Source organism: Protopterus annectens, chromosome 6.part0, assembly GCF_019279795.1.
Source record: "Protopterus annectens isolate FY-2018-M chromosome 6.part0, PAN1.0, whole genome shotgun sequence".
Taxonomy (NCBI): Eukaryota; Metazoa; Chordata; order Ceratodontiformes; family Protopteridae; genus Protopterus; species Protopterus annectens.
In genome coordinates, this window is record NC_056737.1 from 663,451,835 (window position 1) to 663,478,912 (window position 27,078).

Consider the following 27,078-nt stretch of genomic DNA (forward strand, 5'->3'; position numbering starts at 1 on the left):
AATCAGTAATGTGTTTTGTGCCTTTCGTTTGATTAGTAATATGTTTTTGTAATATTTGTTTAAGTAATAATGCGTTCTGTGCCCTTCAAATTCTTGCCCTTTTTTACACCCAGTATGTTCAACATGCCTTCACCATTAACTCTGCACCTCGCAGCTTGGAAAGCTGTCTTCTAAATCCCTGATCTGACACCATGTCACTTATCTGGTCAAGATAAAACAGACAAACAGCTTTGGGTTCTGTTCAAACAGCTTTATCGTATACAAACACATCAGGATTGAGGCTTAGTAACTTAAACGTAGATAAACTTAGAAACAGACTGACTACCATACTCATACATGTTCACACTTTGGCTGTTCTCTCAAAATGGCACTGCTGCCCACACGCGCTCGTTATTTATATGCACATGCCACACTTGGAAATGCTTCTTAAAGATACAGCACACACATTGTTCTACAGTACTATCACAATATCTGACAATTTTGTGACTCAGATTTCCAAATCTTAAACATTTTCAATGCTGTTTATTTTAGGACAGTCAGTAACCTTACTCATGTTCAAATTAAAAGTAGATATATCTAAGAAATGTGGTATTTCATCTAGCTTTATGTCCAGTTCTGTAGAGGACTTTGGATAAAGCTTAGAAACAGAGTCATCTGTTATAAGATGATTTTCTACAATCCTGGGCAATCTTGCTAGAGTGCCAGTTTGGCATTGAGACCTCCTTATAATCCTAAACATCCAGTAATGCATGTAAATGTGCCTTCTTTCTATATGATAACTTGCATACACAAGCCTTACATGTACTAAACCCTTGATGTGCCTGAATATCCAATAACTGCAACTTGCACTGACAATTTATTTCCAAAACAAATGTCAGAATAATTTTGACTCATTGCGCCCCATTACCTTTTCTGAAGACATAAAATGTTCTAACAGACTTACCAAAGTATAGTCTCTGTTTCTTTTGTCTCCTTTTATTTTAGTTTGATATTAGTCTGTTTGCTTTCTGGTATTAGTATTTTGAAAAATGTAGGTAACTTAGATTTAAGACAATAACTTTTCAATAAATTACAATCCTATAGGCTGTAATGGAGTGTTACTGTAATAAAAGCTAGATGTAATAATCTGGTAATTCACAGTGATCTTTCCTTTCATTTCCTTTACAATTTAAATAGCAGTTTAAGACCATTCTGTCAAATCACTCGCATCAGTGAGGTACATAGGACTGGACATAATGTGTATAAATTCCCATGCTTTCTGAAATTGTGAATTCCCGACTGATAAACTGTGGACCACTGCTAGGTGCACCTGTTTCAGAAGTTACTTCTTCCACATCATGTAAAAATAGATTTCAGTACAATTATAACAGACTGACAAACAGCATCATGTAACTGTACTTGTTCATGGAAGTGCAAATAGTCTGCATATAGAATTAATTTTTAATTTCAGTTCAGAATGTGTCTTGGTATTTTTCAGTTTTCTAATTTTCATTCTTAAGAAAACCACATACTTTACAGCTTTGCACTAATCGCTATCTCTGCAGTCATGATAGGCACATGTGTATTAAAAGCTGTGTTTCATATCTCTCAGATGACATACTTTCACATAGTTCAGTGTGAAAGATTACTCCGTCACTTTTGAGTAGCAATCCTTGGACACATGACATTTCAACAGTATATTGAACATACAGTTTGAGAGGATATAGTGATTTTACACCTTCAGACCATCCTGTCATAAATAATGCAGCAAATGAATTTTCACTCTGAGTCGTTTCTGATACAAACATTTATTTATTTTTTTTTATTTTATGCATTTATTGACATTTGTGATACTGTCCATAGCACTTCCAGTCTTTCTCCAGCAAACTATAGTTGTGCTTGTAGATATAAGCTCTGATAAGAGTAACAGTTCATTCATCTCTCAGGTAATTACTTAACTAGTAAATTATGTAATGATTTTCGGAAAATGATGTAAAGTGGTTTATGGTTTAAATCTGCTGTACATTTTATCTATGTACATTTGTTGGTCCATGACCATCAAACCTCTCCCCTTATCAGGCTTCATAATTATAATGGATTTATTGGATTTATTGGAACAAATACTCTGCAAAAGTCTTGTTTCACACTCCGTTAAATTAAATGTAGTAATTTTGGATTTGTTTAACAACATTCTGATATCATGTATGTACATAGATAAAATGTTGGGGATTCTATATGGAGACTGTTACGTTGAAAGCTCTCTAAATGAGTTTAATATAGCTAACAGAAATATTGATGTCACTTTGAATGATTTATTACTTAACTATCAGATAACACAGGATGAACATTGCTTTCTAACACAAATGTACCCCAAAACTCCAACAATATTTGGAATCCCCAAGATATATAAAAGCATCAGAACTCCCCCGCCCCAAGACCTACTGTGGATGCAAAAGCATGGAAAACAACACCTTTAGCCAAATTACTTGATTTTCATTTAAAATCTACGCTTCTTGATTACCAACATATACTCAAGGATCCATGGGATTGTTTGAAGAAAATCAAGAAAGAATTATATAGTAATAAATCAATTTTGGTTACCATTGATATAAGATACCACATGAAGAGGGCCTTGACCTATTTTATGATTTTTTATACAACCTGAGTCCTGTAGAGGCAATACAGCTTGAGAAACAGTGCTGCAATACAATTTGAATCCTCTAGAGGAAATTAATTGTGGTCATGTGGTGGTACCTGGCTTTTAAAAGGAAGTGATGTCAATGTTTTATGTAATCTGATGGTCAAGTGTATCTACTGACAAAAGCGCTCATTAAAAGAGTATTTTTCTTCATATTTGTGGCTGTTTTTCTTATTTTGATTCACCATCTACTGAAGTGGCAATGGGGAGAAAGGGTATGCTTATCCTTGTGGAGTTACCATGACCATGCAATGCCACAAAATCCTGATTTTTTTCTTAAGAAAGGCTGCACATCAGTGGCTACTTATGTCAGGCATTGAGTCATCAAGATTCTGTGGCAGTAGCTCTAATTATGTGTGTATGGTTGTCACAGTGATGTGGGCGACCTAATTTCTCCAACCCAGGAGAGAGGCTAGGGTCTATCTAATACATCCTCTTTGTCTGGATGTCAACAAGAATTCAAAAACAAAACAAAAAAACTCATGGCTCCCTGGATGGCAGTCCATCCAGATGACTCTTACTCCTATACTACAGATAGCTAGTACAAGATAATGAATGGGAAGAGTCTAGTTTATGTAAACTCGGTGATCAGAAAGCTTATAATCAAAAAGCACCTAAGGAAAAGAAGAACTAAAAAATGTAGCCAACTTACATTGATGGTTCAGTGGAATGCAAATAGCAAATAAATATGGTGTCAGCAAGATGTGAATCTTTATAATATGATGAATAATCTTATCGTGAAACATTCAAAATGTAACAAAGTCCATAGTGTGGAAAATAACTCAAGTGCCTGGTGGAGCTGGTTCTGGAAGAAGGGAGTTACCATTGCCAGTTAACCAGTACGGGGGAAGGGAGGCAGTTCTAGCTCCCCATATGACTGGCACCTATCAAGAGCAGTAGATTTTCACCTAGTGTCATTTTTTTTCCTGCCAGGTTCACATGGTCAGTAGTGAATATACACTGTGTAGCTGACTTATATCACTGAGAGCAAGAAATCCGGGCAAAGTCAAAACTAATGAAGGGGCAAAGGCACAAAACCAGGAAGAGATTTTAATTACTGCTCTTTTAGACTTATAAAGTTGTTAGGATAATGGGTTTTGCATTAGTATGTATTTTCTGAAAGATATGAAGTCTGACACTCAAATGTCTTTCATTATTTAGTGATCTCAGGACTTAGGTTTTTTTTGCCAGAAAACCACACATTTTATGAGGAACAGACCAAAAATATGAGGTAAAAATCTAAATATTCTGTGAAAATCTGGACAATTGTGAGGTATCAGCTGAAAGGAATTTAATGTACACAGAAAAGATTCCTTCCAATGACAGAAACTGTGGAGAACATTGGAACTGCCATGTGGGGATGGGGTATTCCCAGAGGAAGAGGGTAGACACCCCCCCAGGATCAGACAGTGCTTTTAAGCAACTGGGAAATCGAGACACATTCCTCAGTGGTCTCCTGTACTGTATGCCTAATAACTATCTATGAACCACAGTCACAAAATCAGAGTATGGTATGACTCCAAAATTTACCTGATCCTTTATAATTAAAGTAAATAAGACTAAATTACTTGCAAGCCTAATTAAACTATATAAAATGAAAATGTCTTAACATACCCCTTATTATATTACCAAAGTAATACCAAAGGCATGCATTACCTCTTAAAATGTGTTACACATCACACCAGAAGTACAATAGAAAATCACCTATAAGACAACCTGTTCATAAGAAGCTGAGAAAGTTACCTAAACTCCAATCAACAGACAACTTAACCAAATAGTATAATTACTGTACCCCACTGAAATGAATAAAAAACAGTAATTGAAATCAACAGGCTAGTACAGTAAACGGACAAGGGTTACTATTTGTGGGGTCCTGTTCAATTTATATATGAAATACCTTGTACTGTGAGAAAAGGGAACTTGATTTCAAGACACATTAATAATATAACTGAGAATGTTCTCAGATATCTTCAAAGGTTAGTCTTTTGCAATGCAGTAAAAGTTAAAATTCTTACAATTATATACTTTTATGTGTCATTTTCAGAGAGGTACTAACCTGTTTGGCATGTTTCCATTTTCTGTAATGGCATCACACCACATGTTGAATCCAATACTCACTAGCGTACTGGCAAGAAAGACAACAAACAGGACAAAGGAGCTGACTAACAGGTTCAGGAAGGCATAAAAGAAAGAGCTGGATAAAAAAAGAAAAAGGATACCTTACATTTTGTTTTACCATAACTGTAAATGTTATTTTGTGCTCTTAATTATTAACCAGATATTGTCACATTGTGGGCTTAGCCAGGTAAACACATACGTGATTCTTAATAAAGATGAATAGATTGTCCATTACAGAAATTATCATCAGCCTCATTATACTTTTGAGAAAGGTTTTATTTTGACTATCACACAGCATGTTACAAACCTACTATTACTTATTCATTTAAACTGCTTATTTCAGCTTAAAATACAATTATGCTCAAAGCTAAACACAGCAAAAACAATAACAGTGTTTTGTGTGCACTTATTAATACTAATCAAACTAAAAGTTAAATAGTAAAGTTTAATAAATGTAGAAAAGAGAACACAGCCTGTTGACTCTGAATGCATTTCTCATTAATAATGTTCATTCATTCATTTTCATATAGGCAATTTACTCTATAGAGGGGCCCAAGTGAGTCTGAACCTTTTGTAGCAAGCAGCAGGTATAAGCCATTGGAGAAGTCCAAATGGAATACATACACACACACACACACACACACACACACACACACACACACACACACACGCATGCACACGCGCGCATGCGTGCACACATGCGTGCACACACACACATCTCTGTAGGCAAGTTTGAAATTAAGCTACTAGCATCATTTTGTAAGTTGCATTATTAAGAAACATATTCTCCTAAGTCACAGTCCCATATTATCATTCAGAAATATGACAACATAAAAGTGATGTTAGGTTTATAGTACCTAGTATTCTATTGCATTAGATTGCAATCGTACTTAGCTCCTAGTGACCTTTGTCACAGAACAAAATGCATGTTGCAGTCAATGTAATGACCATTGTTATGCAAAATAAAATTTTGTTTGATACAAGGCTTCACCGTAAAGACAATGGCAGCATTTAAATAAGCATTTTAATCACTTATTTTAGCAAACAGCACAGTCTCATTTAAAAAATATTAGCTTTCTGCTGGTATTCTGTGTCAAATTTATCAAATATCAAAACAATAATGATATGAACTGGTCCATGATTACTGTTCCTGTAGTCTACAGAAAAGATATCATAAGAAGGCATTTCTTTTTAAACTACCAGAACTATAGAATAAGGGACTATATCAATCCTTCCAAATCTTTATAAATGCTATATCTTCTCTACTTTAACAGCACCAATGCAAAGTAATATAATGACATTTCCTTACCAGAGAGTGTTCTTTAGTGGAATTAATTAGCAACTAAACAAATTTTAACTAAACTAAAAAACAAAAAAATTAGGAACAAAAGAAATTAGACACACCCAGTTACAGGAGAAGCACAGTTGTGGACAGATATGACAAGTAATGAGTCTGTCAAGCTTTATTCGGCCTTCCAAAGGTTTATAGGATCAAAGGTATTTCACCCCCGTTTCTTAAATAATATTCCAGACTGATTTCTTGAATAGAACTTAAAATGATAGTTGTTACTATGATGATCATGGCATGCCCAGGAATAATGTTATGTTTTCTTCCATTTTCAAAACACATTTAAAATTTGGGTTGGTATATGCCTAGTTCTGTGGCATAGAAGCATGAAACCCAGATAACCTGAGTTTGATTATTGGCTTATGTGCTGAAAGACACAGACAGAAAATAGGAGTAAGAGGTTGTTATCATCTTGTCCATTCCTGGGAGTTGGGTCTGGCTCAACACTTTGATGACCTCGAGAAGGAACATTAGGTGAAACACCTAAGGAGTTTGAAGGAACATTAGGCGGAACACCCAAGGAGATTGAAGGAACATTAGGTGGAACACCCAAGGAGACTGAATGAGCATTAGGAGAAACACCTGAGGACTTTGAAGGAGCTTTAGGTGAAACAATTGAGGAGCTTGAAGGAGCATTAGCTGAAACAGCTGAGGACCTTGAAGGATCACTGGGTGAAACACCCGAGGAGCTTGAAGGAGCATAAGGTGAAACACCTGATGAGTTTGAAGGAGCATAAGGTGAAACACCTGAGGAGCTTAAAGGAGCATAACGTGAAACATCTGATGAGTCTGAAGGAGCATAAGGTGAAACACTCAAGGAGCTTGAAGGGGCATTAGGTGAAACACCCAATGAGTTTGAAGGAGCATAGATTGAAACACCTGAAGAGCTTGAAGGAGCATTAAGTGAAACACCTGAGGAGTTTGAGCCTGTTGCACTTATTTTGCTGTTGTGCAAGTGTATGAGCCAGGAAACTTAACAGGCAGAGAGGCATGTTTCTTGCAACAGACGGCATGCAGCATGCACAGATCAACTGAGAGATGGGTTGTCTGCTCTGTAGGGCCAGCAAGTAGTTCCTCTTCTTATCACATTACTCTAGTTGTATGGCAATGAATGAACCAGTTAGGCTACTCAGTCAGGAACAAATGAGTGATAGGGCCCTTATCTAGCCCAGGGATGCCTAGCTCTTGCCCCAACTGGGTACATATAGGACAGCCATCAGGTAGAAACATCTGTCAGAGCAAAAAAAAAAGATAATGGGATGGCACAGTTAGAAAGAGGTAAGTGCTGCTGTCAGTTAACTCCAGAATCTGTGAATCATTGCTGGAACCTACTTTTTGTCTTTGGGAAGTTTTCATGTTCTGCACATGTCCATATATGTTTCCTTCAGGCACTGTTTTTTTTCACAAATCCATGTTGCTTACATTGCCTTTGTTCTCTGAATAATGTGCATCTAGGTCCATACTGTATTCTCTTCTTTCTAGATCACCAAGAAAAGTATGCCATTGACTTATTTGAATTTAAATAGTTAAAATGCAATCAATGCATACATTTGTGACGCATCTTTAAAGTTATTATGGCAAGCTACCATCAGTTCTCCAGTCCTGATTCCATATCATAACAAAGCAGTAGCTATGCATAGTATGAACACTGTTAGATGAACATTATTTTCAGATAATTTTTATGAAGACTTTGTTGTCTGCTTAGGCACACATACATTTTACATTCTGTAAAGATAGATTTCACATAATAGTTCAATAAATGTGTGCCCCAAAAGAAATATTTAATTTTATTTTAACTTACTGATTTGTCCCATTGCAGTTAGACTCATTACACATCCTAAAGAAGTTCCTTTAGTAGTTTCCTTATGAAATAATTACACTAATTAATTAATAACACAGCACTATTCTGTCACCTGAGTCCCAAAACTGAAAAGACCAAACAAATATTAACAAGTTTGTATCAAAGGTTATTGAAGAGTGGGAATAGAGTACCAAGTCAAGAAGTTTACTGATGTTTTTTTTTTCTTTAGGAGTGGAGAAACATTCAGGACAGAACTGAGAGACATGTTTCACATTGTACAAAACTGTGCCCTGCAGTTGTTTAGTCTACAACAAACAAGTTCACTACAATGACATATGGGACACAGAGTTTCTGCAAACATTAAAATTTCTGTATCCCACCCAATGAATTGTTACCCAGAGCACACCATAGTGTAAGGTACATCACATCTGCCCCATGTTAAAACGCAGCATAGTTGACAGTCTCACCTACCACTGCTATTGTGTGAGTACTATGAAGTTACAACACAACTCTTGTATGATTCACCTTACAAAATGTGCCATGGGATAATATTTAGAAACCTCTCACATTAATCTGCACATTACAGATATGTACACAGGTGCCACGTACACCACATAGGAAACCTGCAGGGGTACATATATATGTGACAGCGTTAATTGACTTTTCATCAATGAATGCCTTACAGACATTACATTACTCACGTAAATGATGTAGCCTACAAAAGAATACTTTGCAGGCATATACAGTGCGTGGCATACAATAGGCGGCACAGTATTGGAGTGACAAACCATATTCTAAATGGCCAGCAAAATAAAACTTGTACATGTAAATGACTGAACATTGTACAACAGCACATTAAGGCCAAAGAAGTATACCTTGTAATAGACAGTAATGCATTATCACAAGCCAGAGACTACCAGTACCAAGAACATATCTATTCATTCATTCATCCATTCATTTAAGGTTTATTAGCTGAGATTGTTCAGAGGTTCATAGGATGATACTAGGCTATTGGCTCAGAGACCCTTATAAACCTAGCCAAGAATTTAGCCCATGTTCCCTCAATGTCAGCACCTGTTTCTCCAGTCCAGCAGGGACACAGGTGGGATCCCAGGGATGTATTTTCTGTTTCCCATCCAGTCATCCAGATTCCTCTTAAAGAGGGCTAGAGAGGTACTCTGCTTGACATGTAGAGGGAGTCTATTCCACAGATGGGGGAGTCTTTGGGACACAAATCTATCCCACCAACAAATTCTACTAATGTCACAGACCAGGGTAATGCCTTGGAGTGTGGGTTGCTTAAGTGGAGTTTGTCTTACGAATATGCAGCAACTCCATCAAGGCTGGGTCTTAGATGGCCTAGTATGTCAGACACAGGCCACCTCTGAGAAGTCTGTATGAGACTGAGTAGAGGGACAGGGCTTTTAGCCTATGTGTATAGGATAGGTGTTTGAGACCCTGGATTTTCCTGGCAGGAACCTCTGTGGTCTCTCCAACTGCTGCATGTGCTTGGCAAGGTAGATGGCAAAGGGGGCATTGTACTTGATAATGGGTATGATAAGTGAGGAGTAAAGGGATGTTATGACCTCCTTGTTCCTGGATGAAATACCCTTAATTATAAGGTGGGCCATGTAGAAAGCCTTCCATACAATGGAGGCAATGTGGTGGTCAATCCCTCATGACTGATTGCATGCTTAGTACATTGTTATTAATGTGATAGTTTGTGGGGATGTCATTTCCCCATGGGGATAATGACGCATTTCTTGGCATTCAGTTTGAGGCCATGCTTCTGGCACCAGTCATTAGTTTGGTAAGGCCCTTTTGGAGGATGTTCACATCACTAGGGGAATTTAAGACAGAGCCCAGCTTGCAGTCATCTGCAAACTTGGTCAGCCACAGACCACTGGTTTTGCCTTGCACCTCAGAAAAGTATATCCCAAACAGTAGAGGTCCCAAAACTGATCCTTGGGGTACACCACTCATTACGGGTCTACTACTAGAGGTGGCTTCCCCTCCTTTGACTGAGTGGGTTCTATCAGTTAGCCAGTTAGCTACTCCTCTGGTAACAGATGGGTTAATGCCTAGCTGGGAGAGTTTATCTATTATACCAGAGTGGAGAATAGTATCAAAGGCTTTGGCTAGGTCAAGATAGGCAGTGTGCACCATCTTTCCCTCGTCCATGGCTTTGGTGAATGCTTCAAAGAAGTTGACCAAGTTTAACAGGCATGATCTCCCTTTGATAAAACCAAACCATGTGGAATCAAGCATTTGGAGGTTGCCAATGTCCTTGTTTATAAGGTCCATGATAATGCATTCCATGGCCTTGCAGATCAGGCTAGTTAGGCTGATGGGCCTATAATTGCCTGAGTCAGGGGATGGTCCACCTTTGTGTAGAGGGATGACTGTGGCTGTCCTCCACTCAGCTGGGATGAAGCTGATGCTCAGGCTTTGGTTGAATACAGTGTCTAATGGAGCTGAGAGCTCATGCCTGAGTTCATGTAGGATACAACCAAGGATGTTATCAGGTCCCATGAAGACTGTATATTTTGCCTGTGGAAGAGCATTAAGGAGCTGGTCCCTGGTAATGAGGAGAGGAGGGCAGGTGTTGGGGATGTCCTGGTTTACTGATGGGGGGACAGGATAGCGAAGTCTTCACTGAACCTTTCTGCCAGTAAGTTGGCTATATCTATGGCATTTGTGTATGTGGTGTTATTGACCACAAGTTCATAGCAGATTTGGGTGTTACCTTCGAGATTGTGGGCTGGTACAGGACCTCTTTTTGCTACTATCCAAGCATGAGACTACATAAGATAGATACATGCATGAATATAGAACAGATAGACAAAGCCTGAAACTCTAAACACAATAATATTGAAAACATACATCATAATGAATAAATATAGTAAATGTCAGTAAAGTCTATTCATATCATAATGTGTAAACTGCTAACTGTTGAAGAAATGTAACATGTTGCAGCTTGCATCTTTACCACAAATGAACTTATATTCATTCATCAGGTGCACAATTAACTATTTTCAAACACGGAGGTGTCCTGCAGTTTTGTAAGATGGGCAGGAAAGTTATTTTGTGAGGCGGGTACAAACCCTATGATTGCTTACAGACGGCTAAAGAAAAATTAGGTATTTTCTTGCCTTGTTATATAAAAAATAAGATGAACTGCAGATAGTGTGTTTACCAGAAGAGGGCAGTATCTATCACTGAGTAGTTTGTATGTAATATGGCAGAACACATCATACAATCCCAGACATAAGTTTCGGTGATGTAAAGGACACCAGGGGAAAAGCTGAAAACATTTCAGTAAAATATACAAATAAAACAGAATAATAAAAAAAAAACTGCTAAAAAAGGTTAGAAAAAACATCAGAAGGGGAACAAGACAATCCACTGGAATATCGCAATCACTGGACATTGTGCTACATGCTAGCTACTGCCATGCCATAATTTTCTGGCAGTGAAAGAGATGCAGGAACTGCTACAGGTAAGGGTGCATTCTCCATGGGCTGCCTATTCCTTTATGACAAAGAATGTGAGGACAGTAGGTGCTGATACCTGCTATTCCATCAAGATCTGAGACAAGGTTAAATATTGCCTACACCTTCACACTAGAATATGAGCAAAAGAGGATGTATCCTCCTGTATTATGACCAATAACACTTGTCAGGACCTTTGAACCTTGGCACAAGAGGAAGGGGATGATGAAGCTAGATATTTGGGCTAATCTCCTACAACAGTAGCTGCTGAAGTCATGGCTCACCCCCTCAGCATGCATCTCAGGATCCACTGTCTCCTGCTAAGCTGGGAAATTTGGTTTATCTCAGTTCTCTGCATGTCTTTTATGGCATATGGCACATAATGGACTTTGGAGAACCTAAGAAGCACAGCCTGGTTTGTCTAGCAATAATGGTGAAAGTGTTGCTGAATTTCACTTACTTTCAGATGGATACTCTCAGATGGGTCAAACAATTTTTTTTCTACACAGATCATACCTCCTGTTCCACCACAGTTTCTGTTTTATGATGTACCACCCCAGAACCTATCATTGGACCACAGCCCAACAGCCATCCTCAGACATGATTGAACATTGGTCAATTTCCACTTTAACGGAAAAAGAAAACAAGGTCCACATATGATATATTTATTAACCAAGTGAGCCCACTGGACAAAAATGTCCATCTTCAGGGATGATCTGGAAGTACTATCTATTTAAGTGACTTCCTCAGTCTTGTAATAGGAAAAAAGAGGTGGAAGGTATCAAACCTGTGCGTGCTGGGCTACAAGAAGGAGCTTACCAGCTGTGAGCCCTTATTTTCTGTGCTAACTGCTACAATATCTATATCTACACACACACACACATATATATATATATATATATATATATATATATATATATATATATGTGTGTGTGTGTGTGTGTGTGTGTGTGTGTGTGTGTATGTATCTGTATCTGTGTGTGTGGGGGTCTATATAGAAGGTGTATATAGAAGGCTGACTGATTTGAAATTGAAATGTTGAGCCCAATTACTCGAGTTTGAATGATCAAAATGTTGCATTTGCAGTGTTAGACCTGCTCCCCTTCTAGAATTATGATAGGTATATCCAGGAGAGGACTGCAAGGTGAAAGTGAGACATGCCTACCCTATAGATATTGAGTTATAGCCCATCCAGGAGTTCTCATGGGTTGAATTTTGACTATGTTTTCATTAACAGTACTTCAATGAAGTGTAATTTGAGTATATGAAATTTATTGATATATATGTGTATGTACATATGTATATGAAGAACAGTTTCATACATTAATACGGTTAAATGCATGATACTGTATTCTGTATACTTTACAATGAGAATTAAAAATACCACAGATTTTTTTTTAAACTGATCAATGACCTTTATGTTAAGAACACAACATATATGTGCACAACAGATGTGCAAACGCTGTACACTAGTATCCATATAGGGGTAAGATTAAGGAAGTAAACTTTGGGTTGGACACTATTCAGTTATATGATTATCATTTTGCAAATGTTTTGACTGAAATGCTAAATTGTGTGCTTGACATAAGCCTACTTTATTTTAGGGGTGAATGTTATCTCCAGAGGAAGTAAACAGTAATGGGGGGGCTAATTTCACCCTGATCTATGCTGATTTGCTCATAGGCTTTTTGGAGCATGAATTATTTTATAATTCTAATAAAAGTAAATTCACAAAGCATGTTACAAAGGTTTTGGATGAAATGTAGATTGTCTGAAAATGGGATTTGGCCCAGTTAAATAAAATTGTGCAGCAAATGAATGAGAATGACTACAACATAAATGTTGTTGTCTAATGTAACTTATTTATTATTACTTAAATGTTACCATCAACAAATTATTGTATGGCTCACTACATACATCATTTTACAAGAAACCTTTTACAAATAATTCTTTGTGAATACCTGCTTTTACCCCAAATGCATTGTGAAATAAATGTACCCGAGTCTCAATATATGAGACTAAAAAGAATTTGTTATAATTCTGAAGACCTTAAAAAGGAAGCCCATAACTTAAAAAAAGAATAACTTAAAGCTTAGTGGCTATAATGAAAAAAAAATGTTGTCACTTATCAGGATTTTGGTTAAGAAATAAGAGAGACAAAGATCTATCATCTATCATGGCTCTATCAGGTGGATAGGCGTAGACATTCTAAAGTAAGTGAATCAGCACCTTTGAGATTGGTTAGTAGTTGTGGCAACATTTTTTTAAATCAGGCAATCGCTAGATACACACTGATACATGATAAAGAATTATAGTTTCTTTGGCACATCATTACCAAGTAAATATAGGTTTCGTTTTCAGTGTGGAAGAACCCTTGAAGAGTTGTCTTGTTAGATAAGCTCTTGGTTAAAAACAAAAAAGCTTTATTTATCAGGTACTATATATCCTTGCATCCTTTGAAAGAAATGTGTAATATCAGTGTGTTTCGAAGTACAGACAGTTCCATACTGTATATACCAAGACATTTGATATTAGACACAATATCATTTGGCAGACTGAATGCAAAGTGTATGACATTTTATATAAGACATAACATTAAGAGATTTTTAAGGGCCATATTGGGCTTCAACCTTGTGATCAGACCATGCTAGGCGTAGATAAATTCTCATATACCCACACCCACCTGTCAGTAATTGCTTAATTATATCATGCCATGATCTTTAAATTTGCAGTTGGATAAAAATTGTTCGTGAATCTGGAGGTTCTGCAGTGGATACTCTAACTTTCTCCCAGATGCAAGTTTAATGATCAACCATACACTGGATGAGAAATGTTACTCAGTATTTTGTGAGACCTCTTTTTATGTCTCATTTCAAAGAGCTCCTATAAGGTAGGAAGACTAGTGCCCACAATCTTTTCTGCTGCATTTATTATTCTTTCCATCTTCATCCTTTTGGCCATTTTGCTGTTACCAAACTATACAGTGTAGTTGCTGGTGCCAATGCTCTCAATGGCTCCTCTGTAGAAAGTATTTAGAACATTCATATAGATCTTTGCTTTTCTAAGTCGTCTTAGGAAGTGTAGCCGCTGGAGGGCTTTCTAAATTAACTTGCCTGTGTATGTACTCCAAGCAAGATCCTCTAATATATGTAACCCCCAGGAACTTTGTAGATTGGACTCTCTCCACTTCTTCACCATTGATCTTGAGGGGCAGGTGCTTGGCAGAGCTTTTTCTGAAGTCAATAATGATTGATTTTATTTTATTGATGTTCTGGTCCAAATTGCTGTTATTGCACCATTCAGTCAGGGAGTTGACCTAATTCCTTCTTGACAAAATTGAGTCATGCTACAACAAAATTGCAAAATTTGCCAATAACTCCACATTCAGAACCCATCACTGCCAAGTACTAAGACACCTTAAATGACTTAAATTACCCCAATTACTCACTTACAAACAGCTAACTACTGCATTCAACATCCTTAACAGCCCTGAAAAAATACCTGCCCTGCAACAGCTGCTCACCCACTACTCTACTACTCGCCCCCTCCACTCTACTAACAAATCTCTTCTCTGTTCCACAAGGGCTAATAACACTGCAGGAAAATCTCTCTACTCTCACATCATAGCTAAGGCTTAGTACAACCTCTCCACTCCTGTTACCTCTACCACAAATGTTATTCAATGCAAAACACTACTTAAATCACACCTACTGGAAACTTGAATTTGCCCATGTATAACAATTCACTTTCTCCTGTAACTGGACTTCTCCAACCATAACAAACCTTTTTTTCTCAACATAGGCTTAGACCTTCTTACACCTTATCTACTTTGTACTTGCTTAGTCCATTAACCACATTAACTAACTATGACATGGCCATCATGTAAATTCTTCGAGATCTTTCAAAGCAATTAATTATTAATCATCTTAAGCGTACTCTATTCTGGAAAAGTGACTCTCATGAAAATGTTACTGCTTTCATGTACTATTTGTAATTTGTTATTGTAATTTGTTTATTGTCATATGCTTTTCGAGCTTTTTTCCCCGGGCATCCACTGAAAATGGGCCCAGTCCAGCTGGATTTTTCCTGGTTAACAAATGTAAACTAAATAAATAAATAAATAAATAATTCCTATACCCACTCTTGTCATCACCACTTATGTGTCAAACTACTGTGGCGTCATCTGCGAATTTGATGATGTGGTTGTTGCTAACTTTCACAGAAGAGTCATGGGTAAGGACTGTGAACAACAGAGGACTCAGCACACAACCCTGGGGTACTCAGGTGTTGATATTAATACTCTCTGAAGTGTTGTTACCAGCACAGGTCCTCTGTGGTCTTCCAGTCAGAAAATTGAGGATCCAGTTGCACAGCCTTTTATTTATGCCATGGTTGATTAGCGTTTCTATAATTGCATTGGAATCACCGTATTGAATGCCAAGCTGAAATCTATAAACAGCAGCCTGGCATAGTTGTTGTTTTCTTCAAGATGCTCCAATGTGAGGTGAACAGCCACCAAAAGAGCATCAGCAATTGATCTGTTTGCCTGGTAGGCAAACTGAAGCGGGTCAGGGGACTGGGGTAGTACAGTAGTCAAATGCCTTTTAACCAGTATTTTGAAGCATTTCATTAACTTTTATGTAAGGGCCACCAGCCTGTAATCATTTAGGAAGGTGAGGTTGGCTGTTTTAGACAGAGGGATTATGCTAGTAACTTAACTTTGAAGCATGCTGGTGCTTTTTCCTGGACAAGTGAGGTACTGAAGATGTTAGGCATCGTTATTAGTAATTTATATTGCTATATACCATATGAAAATTGTAACAAGTTTGTTAAAATTTCTGTCATCAACTACTTGGATTTAAACAGGTTAAGTAACTATGTTTAGTTAGCTTTGCAGTGAAAACTCATTATGCGTGAAACTAGTTTGTAATTTCATTTGCAGTAAATTCCATTGCTTCCAGTAAGGTAGAGAGAGTCATTGGGTTTATATTTTTTGAGTGTTGGAACAAAATTGGTGTTATGTACACAAAGTTCCATATACCAGAGAGCAATGTTCTTGCACCAAGTGTTTGGTTCCTGTCTATATTTATATCAGTGATCCCCCCATCATAGCATTACACCATCCAGATTGACTACTTATTTTTTCACACTTTGTCTTCCTTTTTAGCTTTTCTCTACCCTTTTAACACACACTTACCAGTCAAAACTCTATTGCAGTAGTGTGAATGAAATAAATGAATTAAGCCAAGGTCTGGGTTACACTAGGCACCCACAAGTCATAGGGCTCTAGATGCTCTGAGGTACATCTTAATAGCTTTTTATCAACTCTTCATCCAGTAATGGCCTGTAAACAAATCATGCATAAGGAAAGAAATGTAATCTTACTTTTTCTTTCAAAGGAAAAGTTGTGTCTAAAGCTTAATGTTCAAAGCTAACAAAACAGTAGTTCCTAATAAAATGAAATGACAAATGCTTGCAAGGATATATATATTCTGTCTACGGATAGTGTCTTCCTATCCTCCTAAAAAGGATAGCAACATTCTATATGTCCTTCTGAAGCTTGATTGGAATGAAAGTAAAATCAGAATTGGCAACAGGCATACATTATACACCTGAGGGTCTGCGGTAGCAAAGATGAGAACCTGTATAAAGCCTAAAAATAGACATGGAGTGTATGCAGATTACAAAAAAAAAAAAAAAAAAAAAGAAAAAAAGAAACCACAATCAAAAACTCAGCCAGAGAACAAAGTGCTGTGAGAAGGCAATGCTACTCACTGCACCATTGTACCACTGATCAGTTATCATCACCTACGTCTTGGCCAAACTGTCACAGCCATCCCTTTGCAACACTTTTGTTGCAAAAACATAAAATCCCTTAAAAGCAGTTCTGTGATACAGGGATAAAGCCTTTACTGTGCCTCAGGAGAACCATGCTTGATTAGTGGCATGGGTTCTGGATGGGCCACAGTGGTCAGATGGGAGTGAGTGGCCAATTTTGGCTGCCCATCCTGGGGGTGGGGGGGGCAACCTTGGCTCACTGTAATAAGCAGAGTACAAGTTTCACCAGCTCCTCCCTACATGAGCAGTGAGACATTTTGTTGAATGGTTCTTCATGTACATGCAACTCTCATGAACAGTGACTGTGGAGCTAGGAAGGCTGCCAGAAGGGGTAAGAGAGTTAGGACACACACCAAGGCAGCAGTATGATACTGCACCAGTGTCTTGAATCTCTTCACTGCCCCCTAATGTGGTCATGTTTATCTCAGGGATGGATAACATGGGTCCAGTCGGCCTGGTGAATGAGGAGAGGAATTGTTGGCAACTCATAGTCAGCTGTGGAGAAGGGAAAAAAAGCTTTCTTAAGAGCTGTCATTTATCACACTTGGAGAAAAACATCACAAAATTTCCCGGCCACATCATGTCAATTGCCCACTGGCACAATTGTTTCTATAAATCAAAGGAAGCTACAGTTTTCATACCAAACAGGCCAAAACTCACAGTCAGAAGCTTTTAGGCAGTATACAAAAATTTTTAAAAGATGCATAGAATACCCCATTGTACACCAAGCCACCTGTATTGGTAAGGGTGCAGTGTCAGTTTTCTCTACATAGCTGCCAACACAAAGCATGTAGTCCAATGCCACCATGCAGTGGTGCATTGTTATCACCTATGCTGTGAAGATGGCATGAAAGTGTGGAATCTGATTGCTCAAATGTGCAGTGTATGACAGAGATGTGCCTCCCTGCAAATCCAGGGATGGTTTAGTGTCTATGTGTGTATATGTGTCTAAAATTGCATTCAAGCAGGAAGTCCTCAAACCATACCTAAAGAAAAGTAAATTATCAAATCCTAACCCAAAGTCAAGAACAGGCTTTGACATGGTTCCTGTAGAAAAGCAAGTTCACCACCTTCATACTTAATTACTGAAATGGGCTTTAGCATGGATCCAAAAGGGGAACAAGTCCTCCTCTCTCCAATTCTCAAATTTCACTAAACCGGAAAAATGTTTGTTGAGGAGCAGTTTGCCAAATTAATGTTTAAATGAAATTAAATGATCCCTCCATGTATCTATCTCGTGGATCTTTGTGTCGTACAACGCTGATTGGTGGGACCGAAGTTTTTGTTTTCTTGGTATTTTCTCCATACTCCTTATTCTGATGTCGCACCCTACTTTGGATACCACCGGCGTGGATGTTAGGAACGGGCCCGAGAAAGAGACACTTACACCAGGGACGAGCAGTACTACAGAGACGGATAGCGCAGCCAATACCGTAAACCTGAAGGTTGAATTCAGTGCCTTGAAGGATGAAGTAAAACAACTGTCTGCGCTTGTACACCAATTGTTATCTAATGCAACCAATTGTGAGACACAAGGTACTTCGTTATTGCACACAGAAACCTGCCGCAAGTTGGATGATCAGACACGTGCACAACCTACTGTTACTAAGGTATTGGCATCTAAAAATAATTCATTTATGGGGACTAAAAAGGGACAGAAAGTTTTCAATATCTTAAATGCATCTGGTGAAGCTATTGCTTACATCTCAGACAATGATGCAGAATTTTCTAACGAAGATTCAGATATACCTAATGGTCAACCATCTTGTCATAATAGTCGGAATAAAGGGCTGGACATATCTGCTCCACTCTCAAGCAGTAATATAAATATTTCTGACTTTACTTTCGACTTTTCTCCATATTGTCTTGATTTGGAGGCAAAAAGAATAGGTACCAAACCTAAACGATTACCTCCGAATAAAACTTATTCAACAGTCGTTGAACTGCCTTACACACATAAGACCAAGGGTCTTGCATTAAGTTCACAACCGGTTACATCATCAGAAGGACAAAAAGATAAAGTCAATCGATTCAACCAATTTTTAACTTTTGACTTTGACGTTAACAATGCGAAAGACTTGGACAAAGTAGTACATACACAAGAGGACAATAAAAGTGACATTGGCAGTTTAAAATCTAAGATATTTTTGATGGGTAAAAAATTAAAGACCATTAATGGTCTTAAGGTTGATAATGTATTTACAAAAATGTTTGGATATTAAAATAGTACCAAAAGGTTTAAGATTTTTTAAATTACCTATGGGTATTGATTTGACAGATACGGGTAAAAATGAATTTAATAGTCTATTTGATGAATGTGGTTTCAAATATATTAAGTTATTAATGAAATTTTATGATGAAAGACTAAGCAAACTAATTCAAGAAGTAGATGATTTAAATACTACGATTGTGAATGATTTATTATTTAATGACTGGGAGAAATTATATAATAAACAATATACAGAAGCAGATAAATGGGCTTCTACTTTGTGTACACGTAAAAATGACAAAATGATGAGGGATAAAAACCAATATCAACAACAATTGGCCTATGTTTGGCCTAAGTTACGTAATATTCATACAAGTGAATATTATAACAACAGGACTTATATTAATCAAGATACAAATACTAATAATGTAAGAGGGGAATACCACGATGCATATGAATATGGTGAAAATAATACACAGGGTTTTCAAAAATATCCGAGAACCAAGAATCCACCATATCAAAGAACATATCAAAGGTCATATGTAAGGGGGAAGGTATGGGACAGGTAACCCCCTCTGATGATACTAGTGATGGTTTCATTGGTGATGGAAATTGTTTAGACAGTATTGATTACGGTTATGATACAGTTAACAATGAAATATTAATTGATGGCAACATATATACTTATCATAATTTCAAAATTTATAACTATTCTAGATTGCACATAGATAAGGCACATTTCATGTTGTTTGAGAGAGGTATGAAATACATTCCAAACCCGAGTTTTAAATTAACTGATGTATTAATTGATTTTAAGAAATTTATAAGGAAAATTAATTTAGAAGTTTTTTATAAGGACAGAATTCCTTTCAGAGATAATGAAGGGGGTGATAAAATTAGTCAATCACTTTGTATTAAGAGTAGATTTACACCACCCAATCACCCCACCATTGATACATTTGACAAGGTAGTGACCAGGGAGATTTATTATGAATACAATCAACTAAAAAATATGAAGGTACATCAAAATTTGACGCAGGAAGAGAGTAATTTATTAAAAGCTTTAAAAGGAGATAGTTTGATTAGAATAATGAAACCCGATAAAGGGGGAGGTGTTGCTATATATGATAATTTGAATTACACACAGAAGATATATAATATATTGTATTCTACTGGTAATTATGTAACAGTTTCTAAGAATGAGTTATATATAGCTTACCAGAGAATAGACTCGTATATAGAAGAATATTTGGTTGAGGCCAGAATTACTGATGCGATTTATAAGTTTATCAAAGTTAATAATCCAAAATTAGCTACCATGGTGGGTATACCCAAGATACATAAGGATACTAAAGACCCACCCTTGAGACCCATTGTCTCTGGTAGCTATTCTAAAACCTTCCGAATAGGCAAATTTATAGACGTGGTACTTAAAAATGTTTACACTTTTATTCCGCATATGGTCAAGGATTCCTGGTGCTTTTTATCTCAGTATCCAGTGAATGAATATGATACCAGTCACCCTTATTTTATAGTTACCATTGATGTGATTGATCTGTTTTCGTGTATACCTAAGGAAGAAGGTTTGCAAGCTTTTTCGAATAGCTTGACTAAACATACAGATTTAGAATGGGATACCATTTGTTTGATTGTTGAATTAATGGCCTTAGTATTAGACAATAATTTCATCTATTTTGAAGGTGAGATTTTCAGACAGACTAGAGGGGTAGCTATGGGGGCAGCTTGTGCCCCCATATATGCCAATTTAGTCATGTTAAATTGGGAGGATAATGTGTTGTTTCCATCTAAGTACTATCAATACGTCCGATATTATTCAAGATTCTTGGACGATATCTACATCCTATGGCATGCTAGTGAAGAATTATTATTAGAATTTATGGACTTTATTAATGAAAGTAGCAATTTTTTGAAATTCACTCATTCTCAAAGGGTTGCCTTATTTAGATACATTTATAGTACATGACAATGGGAAAATATCATCTACAATTTATAGAAAACCCACTTTTTCTAACAATTATCTGGATTTTTCTAGCTGCCATCCTCCCAAAGTAAAATACAATGTATTCAAAGGCCAATGCATACGAGCTGCCAGAATGGTCTCAGAGGAGGAGGAATTGTACAAGGAAATTACCTTAATACAGGAATTGTTTAGACAAAGAGGCTATCCTCCCGCTATGATGGAAGAAGTGGTATCATATGTTATTAGTCAATGGGGTATAAAATATAAACCATTACTGGGATCAGGAGATATTCAAAATAATCCCATCCTTCAAGATCAAGGAGTCAATCCTAGTTTCCAACGAGCTTGCATTATACCATATTGTTTAGGTGCAGACAATATTAAAAGAATTATTTTCAAATTCTGGCACCTGATAAGCAATGATCAGGCTCTAGTAAATGTATTAGGTACAAAACCGAAATTTGTATATAGGATGGGATGTAATATGAAAAAACTTTTGGAACAACATCACATGAGAAAAAGAGGGTGCCAGACTAATATTAGAAAGATTACTAGTAGGAAGTGTGGTTTTTGCAATTATTGCAAATATATGTCAAGCGAAGATACGATACACTTGAACAATGGACACAATAGCATTATAATTTGTAAATCTGGCAATTGTAATACCAAACAGGTTATATACCTGGCCAAATGTGAAGTTTGTTCAGCGTTCTATGTAGGTAGAACTGAACGTTATTTGAAAAAACGCATTTATGACCATATGTACAGTATTAGGTGTAAGGATACAAATAACGCATTATATAGACATATAGAGGCAATGGGTGCACAACACACTTTTAAATTTGTTATTTTGGAAGTGATTTTTAATGATCCCAGAGGGTGTGACCTTAAAAGCCTTATAGCTTTTAGAGAAACTTGGTGGCAGTTATATCTTGATGCCACCAATCCACCTGGCCTCAACGAATGCATTTCTATTAAAACATTACTTTTATGAAATATTTTATGAAATGCATCATTTTTATTAGTCCCATTATTCTCACTATCCTCATTTTAATGATTGTATTACATTTTTAACTTAATGGTCGTATTGTATTCTTGGTATATGGGTCAATTTATTGTAATATTTTATTCATATTTTAAAACATTTTAATATTATTAAGGTGACTTTTTATGTCTCGCTTTTTATGTCTTATATTTTATATATATATATTATATATAATTTAATTATGTAATTTCATACAATATATCATACCTTATTATTTACTACCTATACAAAACATTTCATACAATTATACATACATATATATATATAAGTCCTGCTGATTTCATATATTTTTACACACATTATTTAGTCAACTTTTATATAAATTTTTTATATATATTAATTATACTTAAGTATAATACATTTTTTTTATTATAATATCCATCCAGTCATACATTTTAATATTTATTCACATATATCAATTTCTATTAACATCGTTAGAGTGTTTATTATTGGTTATTTTAGATTATTTTTGTATTATAGTATTTGCAGGAGTGTTATATTATAATATCCAGTTGTACTTATTCAATACCCATTAATTATGAAGAGATGGCAAATGTTTTTGGTGTACACCCAACATTTTAAGTTTATACTATTCTGATCGATTTACTATATTTTATTTTGCAAATCTGAATCTTTCATATATTCTGCATATTCACCTATGGGTTTGTTTGTGTGTGTTTGTTTGTGTGTACTTCTTACGCATAAGCGCATGTATTTTTTACATGGACAGCAACAGGTTTTGAAACAGCTTTAATTGTAGTGTACCTTTAAAATACAATCAAGTTGTATTTGGCGCCAAAAAATTTATTTAAAGGGTTATTGATGTTTTTTTTCCTTTAGTTCTGAGGAAGACCAGATAATTGGTTGAAAGCGCTAAACTTGTCTTGTATTGGCGTCTTTTTTTATGTTATGCACGATTTATGTTGGATGTAGCAGGCTGACGTGTGGAGTTTTTCTTCCCATATTATCCTGGCAGTCTTTTCTGTGATGTTTTGTGGAATGTCAGTTTGATGTCGATGAATAAACTGTGAGTTTTACATTACTTTCTCGTGGATCTTTGTGTCGTACAACGCTGATTGGTGGGACCGAAGTTTTTGTTTTCTTGGTATTATCTCCATACTCTCAGTTCTGTGATACAGGGATAAAGCCTTTACTGTGCCTCAGGAGAACCATGCTTGATTAGTGGCATGGGTTCTGGATGGGCCACAGTGGTCAGATGGGAGTGAGTGGCCAATTTTGGCTGCCCATCCTGGGGGTGGGGGGGCAACCGTGGCTCACTGTAATAAGCAGAGTACAAGTTTCACCAGCTCCTCCCTACATGAGCAGTGAGACATTTTGTTGAATGGTTCTTCATGTACATGCAACTCTCATGAACAGTGACTGTGGAGCTAGGAAGGCTGCCAGAAGGGGTAAGAGAGTTAGGACACACACCAAGGCAGCAGTATGATACTGCACCAGTGTCTTGAATCTCTTCACTGCCCCCTAATGTGGTCATGTTTATCTCAGGGATGGATAACATGGGTCCGGTCGGCCTGGTGAATGAGGAGAGGAATTGTTGGCAACTCATAGTCAGCTGTGGGGAAGGGAAAAAAAGCTTTCTTAAGAGCTGTCATTTATCACACTTGGAGAAAAACATCACAAAATTTCCCGGCCACATCATGTCAATTGCCCACTGGCACAATTGTTTCTATAAATCAAAGGAAGCTACAGTTTTCATACCAAACAGGCCAAAACTCACAGTCAGAAGCTTTTAGGCAGTATACAAAAATTTTTAAAAGATGCATAGAATACCCCATTGTACACCAAGCCACCTGTATTGGTAAGGGTGCAGTGTCAGTTTTCTCTACATAGCTGCCAACACAAAGCATGTAGTCCAATGTCACTGTGCAGTGGTGCATTGTTATCACCTATGCTGTGAAGATGGCATGAAAGTGTGGAATCTGATTGCTCAAATGTGCAGTGTATGACAGAGATGTGCCTCCCTGCAAATCCAGGGATGGTTTAGTGTCTATGTGTGTATATGTGTCTAAAATTGCATTCAAGCAGGAAGTCCTCAAACCATACCTAAAGAAAAGTAAATTATCAAATCCTAACCCAAAGTCAAGAACAGGCTTTGACATGGTTCCTGTAGAAAAGCAAGTCCACCACCTTCATACTTAATTACTGAAATGGGCTTTAGCATGGGTCCAAAAGGGAAACAAGTCCTCCTCTCTCCAATTCTCAAATTTCACTAAACCGGAAAAATGTTTGTTGAGGAGCAGTTTGCCAAATCAATGTTTAAATGAAATTAAATGATCCCTCCATGTATCTATCTATCTATCTGTCTATCTATCTATCTATCTATCTATCTATCTATCTATCTATCTATCTATCCATCTGTTCATAAATATAGGTTCATAGGTTGGTACTAGGCTATCGGCCCTAGGGCCTATACAAGCGTAGCCATAACAATTCCCTGGCTATTTCTTCCCACACTATTTATTTCCCTGGACACCTGTCTAGCAGGGTGACTGACATGATCCCCGGGGTGAATTTCCTTTCTCCCATCCAATCATCAAGGTTCCTTTTGAAAAGGGCCAAAGAGGCGCTCTGCTTGACATGTATGGGCAGTCTATTCCAGAGTCTGGGGAGTCTCTGGGTAAGGAACCTATCCCTCCAGCATGTTTTGTTTATTGTGATGACAAGGTTCAGATCCCTGGAGTGTGTGGCTCTGAGGGATTGGGATTTCTTAAGTGTAGCATGTCCAACAGCTCTGGGTTTGACATGGCCTTGTATGTTAAGCAGAGATAGCCTCGGAGTAGACGATATGTGACAGAGTATAGCTGAAGTTTTTTAAGGTGGTCAGCATAGGGCATCTGCTTTAGGCCTGTGATTCTTTTAGTGAGGTATTTCTGCGGCCTTTCCAGTTGTTGCAGATGTCTAGAGAGGTACATACCAAATGGGGCACTGTATTTTATAATGGGTCTAATGAGGGATGGGTACAGTGGGACAATAAGCTCCTTTTTTCTAGATGAAAAGCCCTTAGTGATGAGGTGTGCCACATAGAAGGATTTCCTGACTGTTGTGGCGATGTGGTTATTGAAGGTGAGACCACTGTCCACCTGTGTCCCTAAGTCTCTTATCACCCTTTCAGTGTCTAGTGTACTGCCACCTATGTGGTAATTCATGGGTACATGTTTTTTCCCAAAGGGGATAACTATACATTTCTTGGCATTGAGCTCGAGTCCATGGCTCTGGCACCAAGCATCTGTTTCTGTAAGGCCCTTTTGTAGAGTATCCACATCATTTGGGATTCAGTAATGGCTCTGTTTGCAGTCATCTGAGAACTTTGTTAGCCAGAGTTCCTTAGTGTTGGCCTGTACTTCAGAGAAGTAGATGCCAAACAAGAGAGATCCCAGGACTGAACCCTGAGGTACTCCACTTGTCACTTGTCCGGACATGGATTTGGAGTCACCTACTTTTACAATGTGGGTTCTGTCAGTAAGCCAGTTGGCAACCCATCGAGTGACGTAGGGATTAATGCCCAGCTTAGTAAGTTTATCTATGGTTCCAGAATGGGGGATGGTGTCAAAAACCTTGGCGAGGTCTAGATAGGCTGTGTGGACTGCCTTACCCTCGTCCACGGCCCTGGAGACTGATGTGAAGAAGTCAATCAGGTTCAGGAGACAAGATTGGCCCTTCACGAACCCAAACTGGGTAGGGTCCAGTGTTTTAAGGTTGCCAATGTCTTTGTTTATAAGTTCCATGATAATACGTTCCATGGCCTTGCAGATCAGGCTCATCAGACTGATGGGGTGGTAGTTCCCGGGATCCAAGGTGGATCCCCCCTTGTGGAGTGGGATAAATGTAGCTGTGCACCACTCAGTGGGCATGAAGCCTGAGGTGAGGGTATGATTAAACATGGCACTTAGGTGAGGTGCCAGTTCATTTTGTAGTTAATGTAGTACACAGCCCAGGATGTCATCTGGTCCCACGGATGCTGTATTCTTAGCTTTGGAGTGTGCGTTTTTACCTGTGTGGCCGTTATTACCGAAATTTTGCAATCTTCCGGTATTGAGATGGGCCATTTAGGGGGTGAGAGGGGGGTGTGAAGTTGGCACTGAATCGATCTGCCAGGATATTGGCAATATCCTTGGGATCAGTATATTTGGTGCCATTCTCTTGTAGCTCAGAGCAGATCTGAGCATTGCCATTTAGATTCTTGACATAGTTATAGAATGCCTTGTGGTTGTCTTTTAAATCTTGGGCAATTTTATTTTCGTAACTAGCTTTGGATAATTTTATGAGGGATCTCAGCTTCTTACTGAGGCTGGTAAGGGAGTTATTTGCATCCTGGGATTTTCCTTTTTTCTGCAGCAGTTTCTTCCTTTTGTTGTAAAGTTTGTTTATGGCAGGGGGCCACTAGATTGGCTTCCTTTTTTGGAGGAGAGCATCTTGGTTCTATTTGGGATGGCACAATTCATGCATGAGTGGATGTGCTCATACAGTGCCTTAGTGTAGGACTCAGCAGTTGAACTTTCAGTTCCCATCTGCATGGGTGTCATGAAGTTTGTAACTTCTGACTTGAGTA

The 27,078-nt window shown here is 37.6% G+C and overlaps 1 protein-coding gene across 1 annotated transcript in view; it reads right to left on the minus strand.

Moving 5' to 3' along the window:
- TMEM179 (transmembrane protein 179) overlaps nt 1-27,078 on the minus strand; it is a 248,120-nt gene that overhangs the window by 97,718 nt on the left and 123,324 nt on the right. Inside the window, exon 2 of the mRNA XM_044074341.1 lies at nt 4,734-4,871. Within this exon, the coding sequence (XP_043930276.1) occupies nt 4,734-4,871 (138 nt within the window). The remainder of the gene's footprint in view (nt 1-4,733; nt 4,872-27,078) is intronic.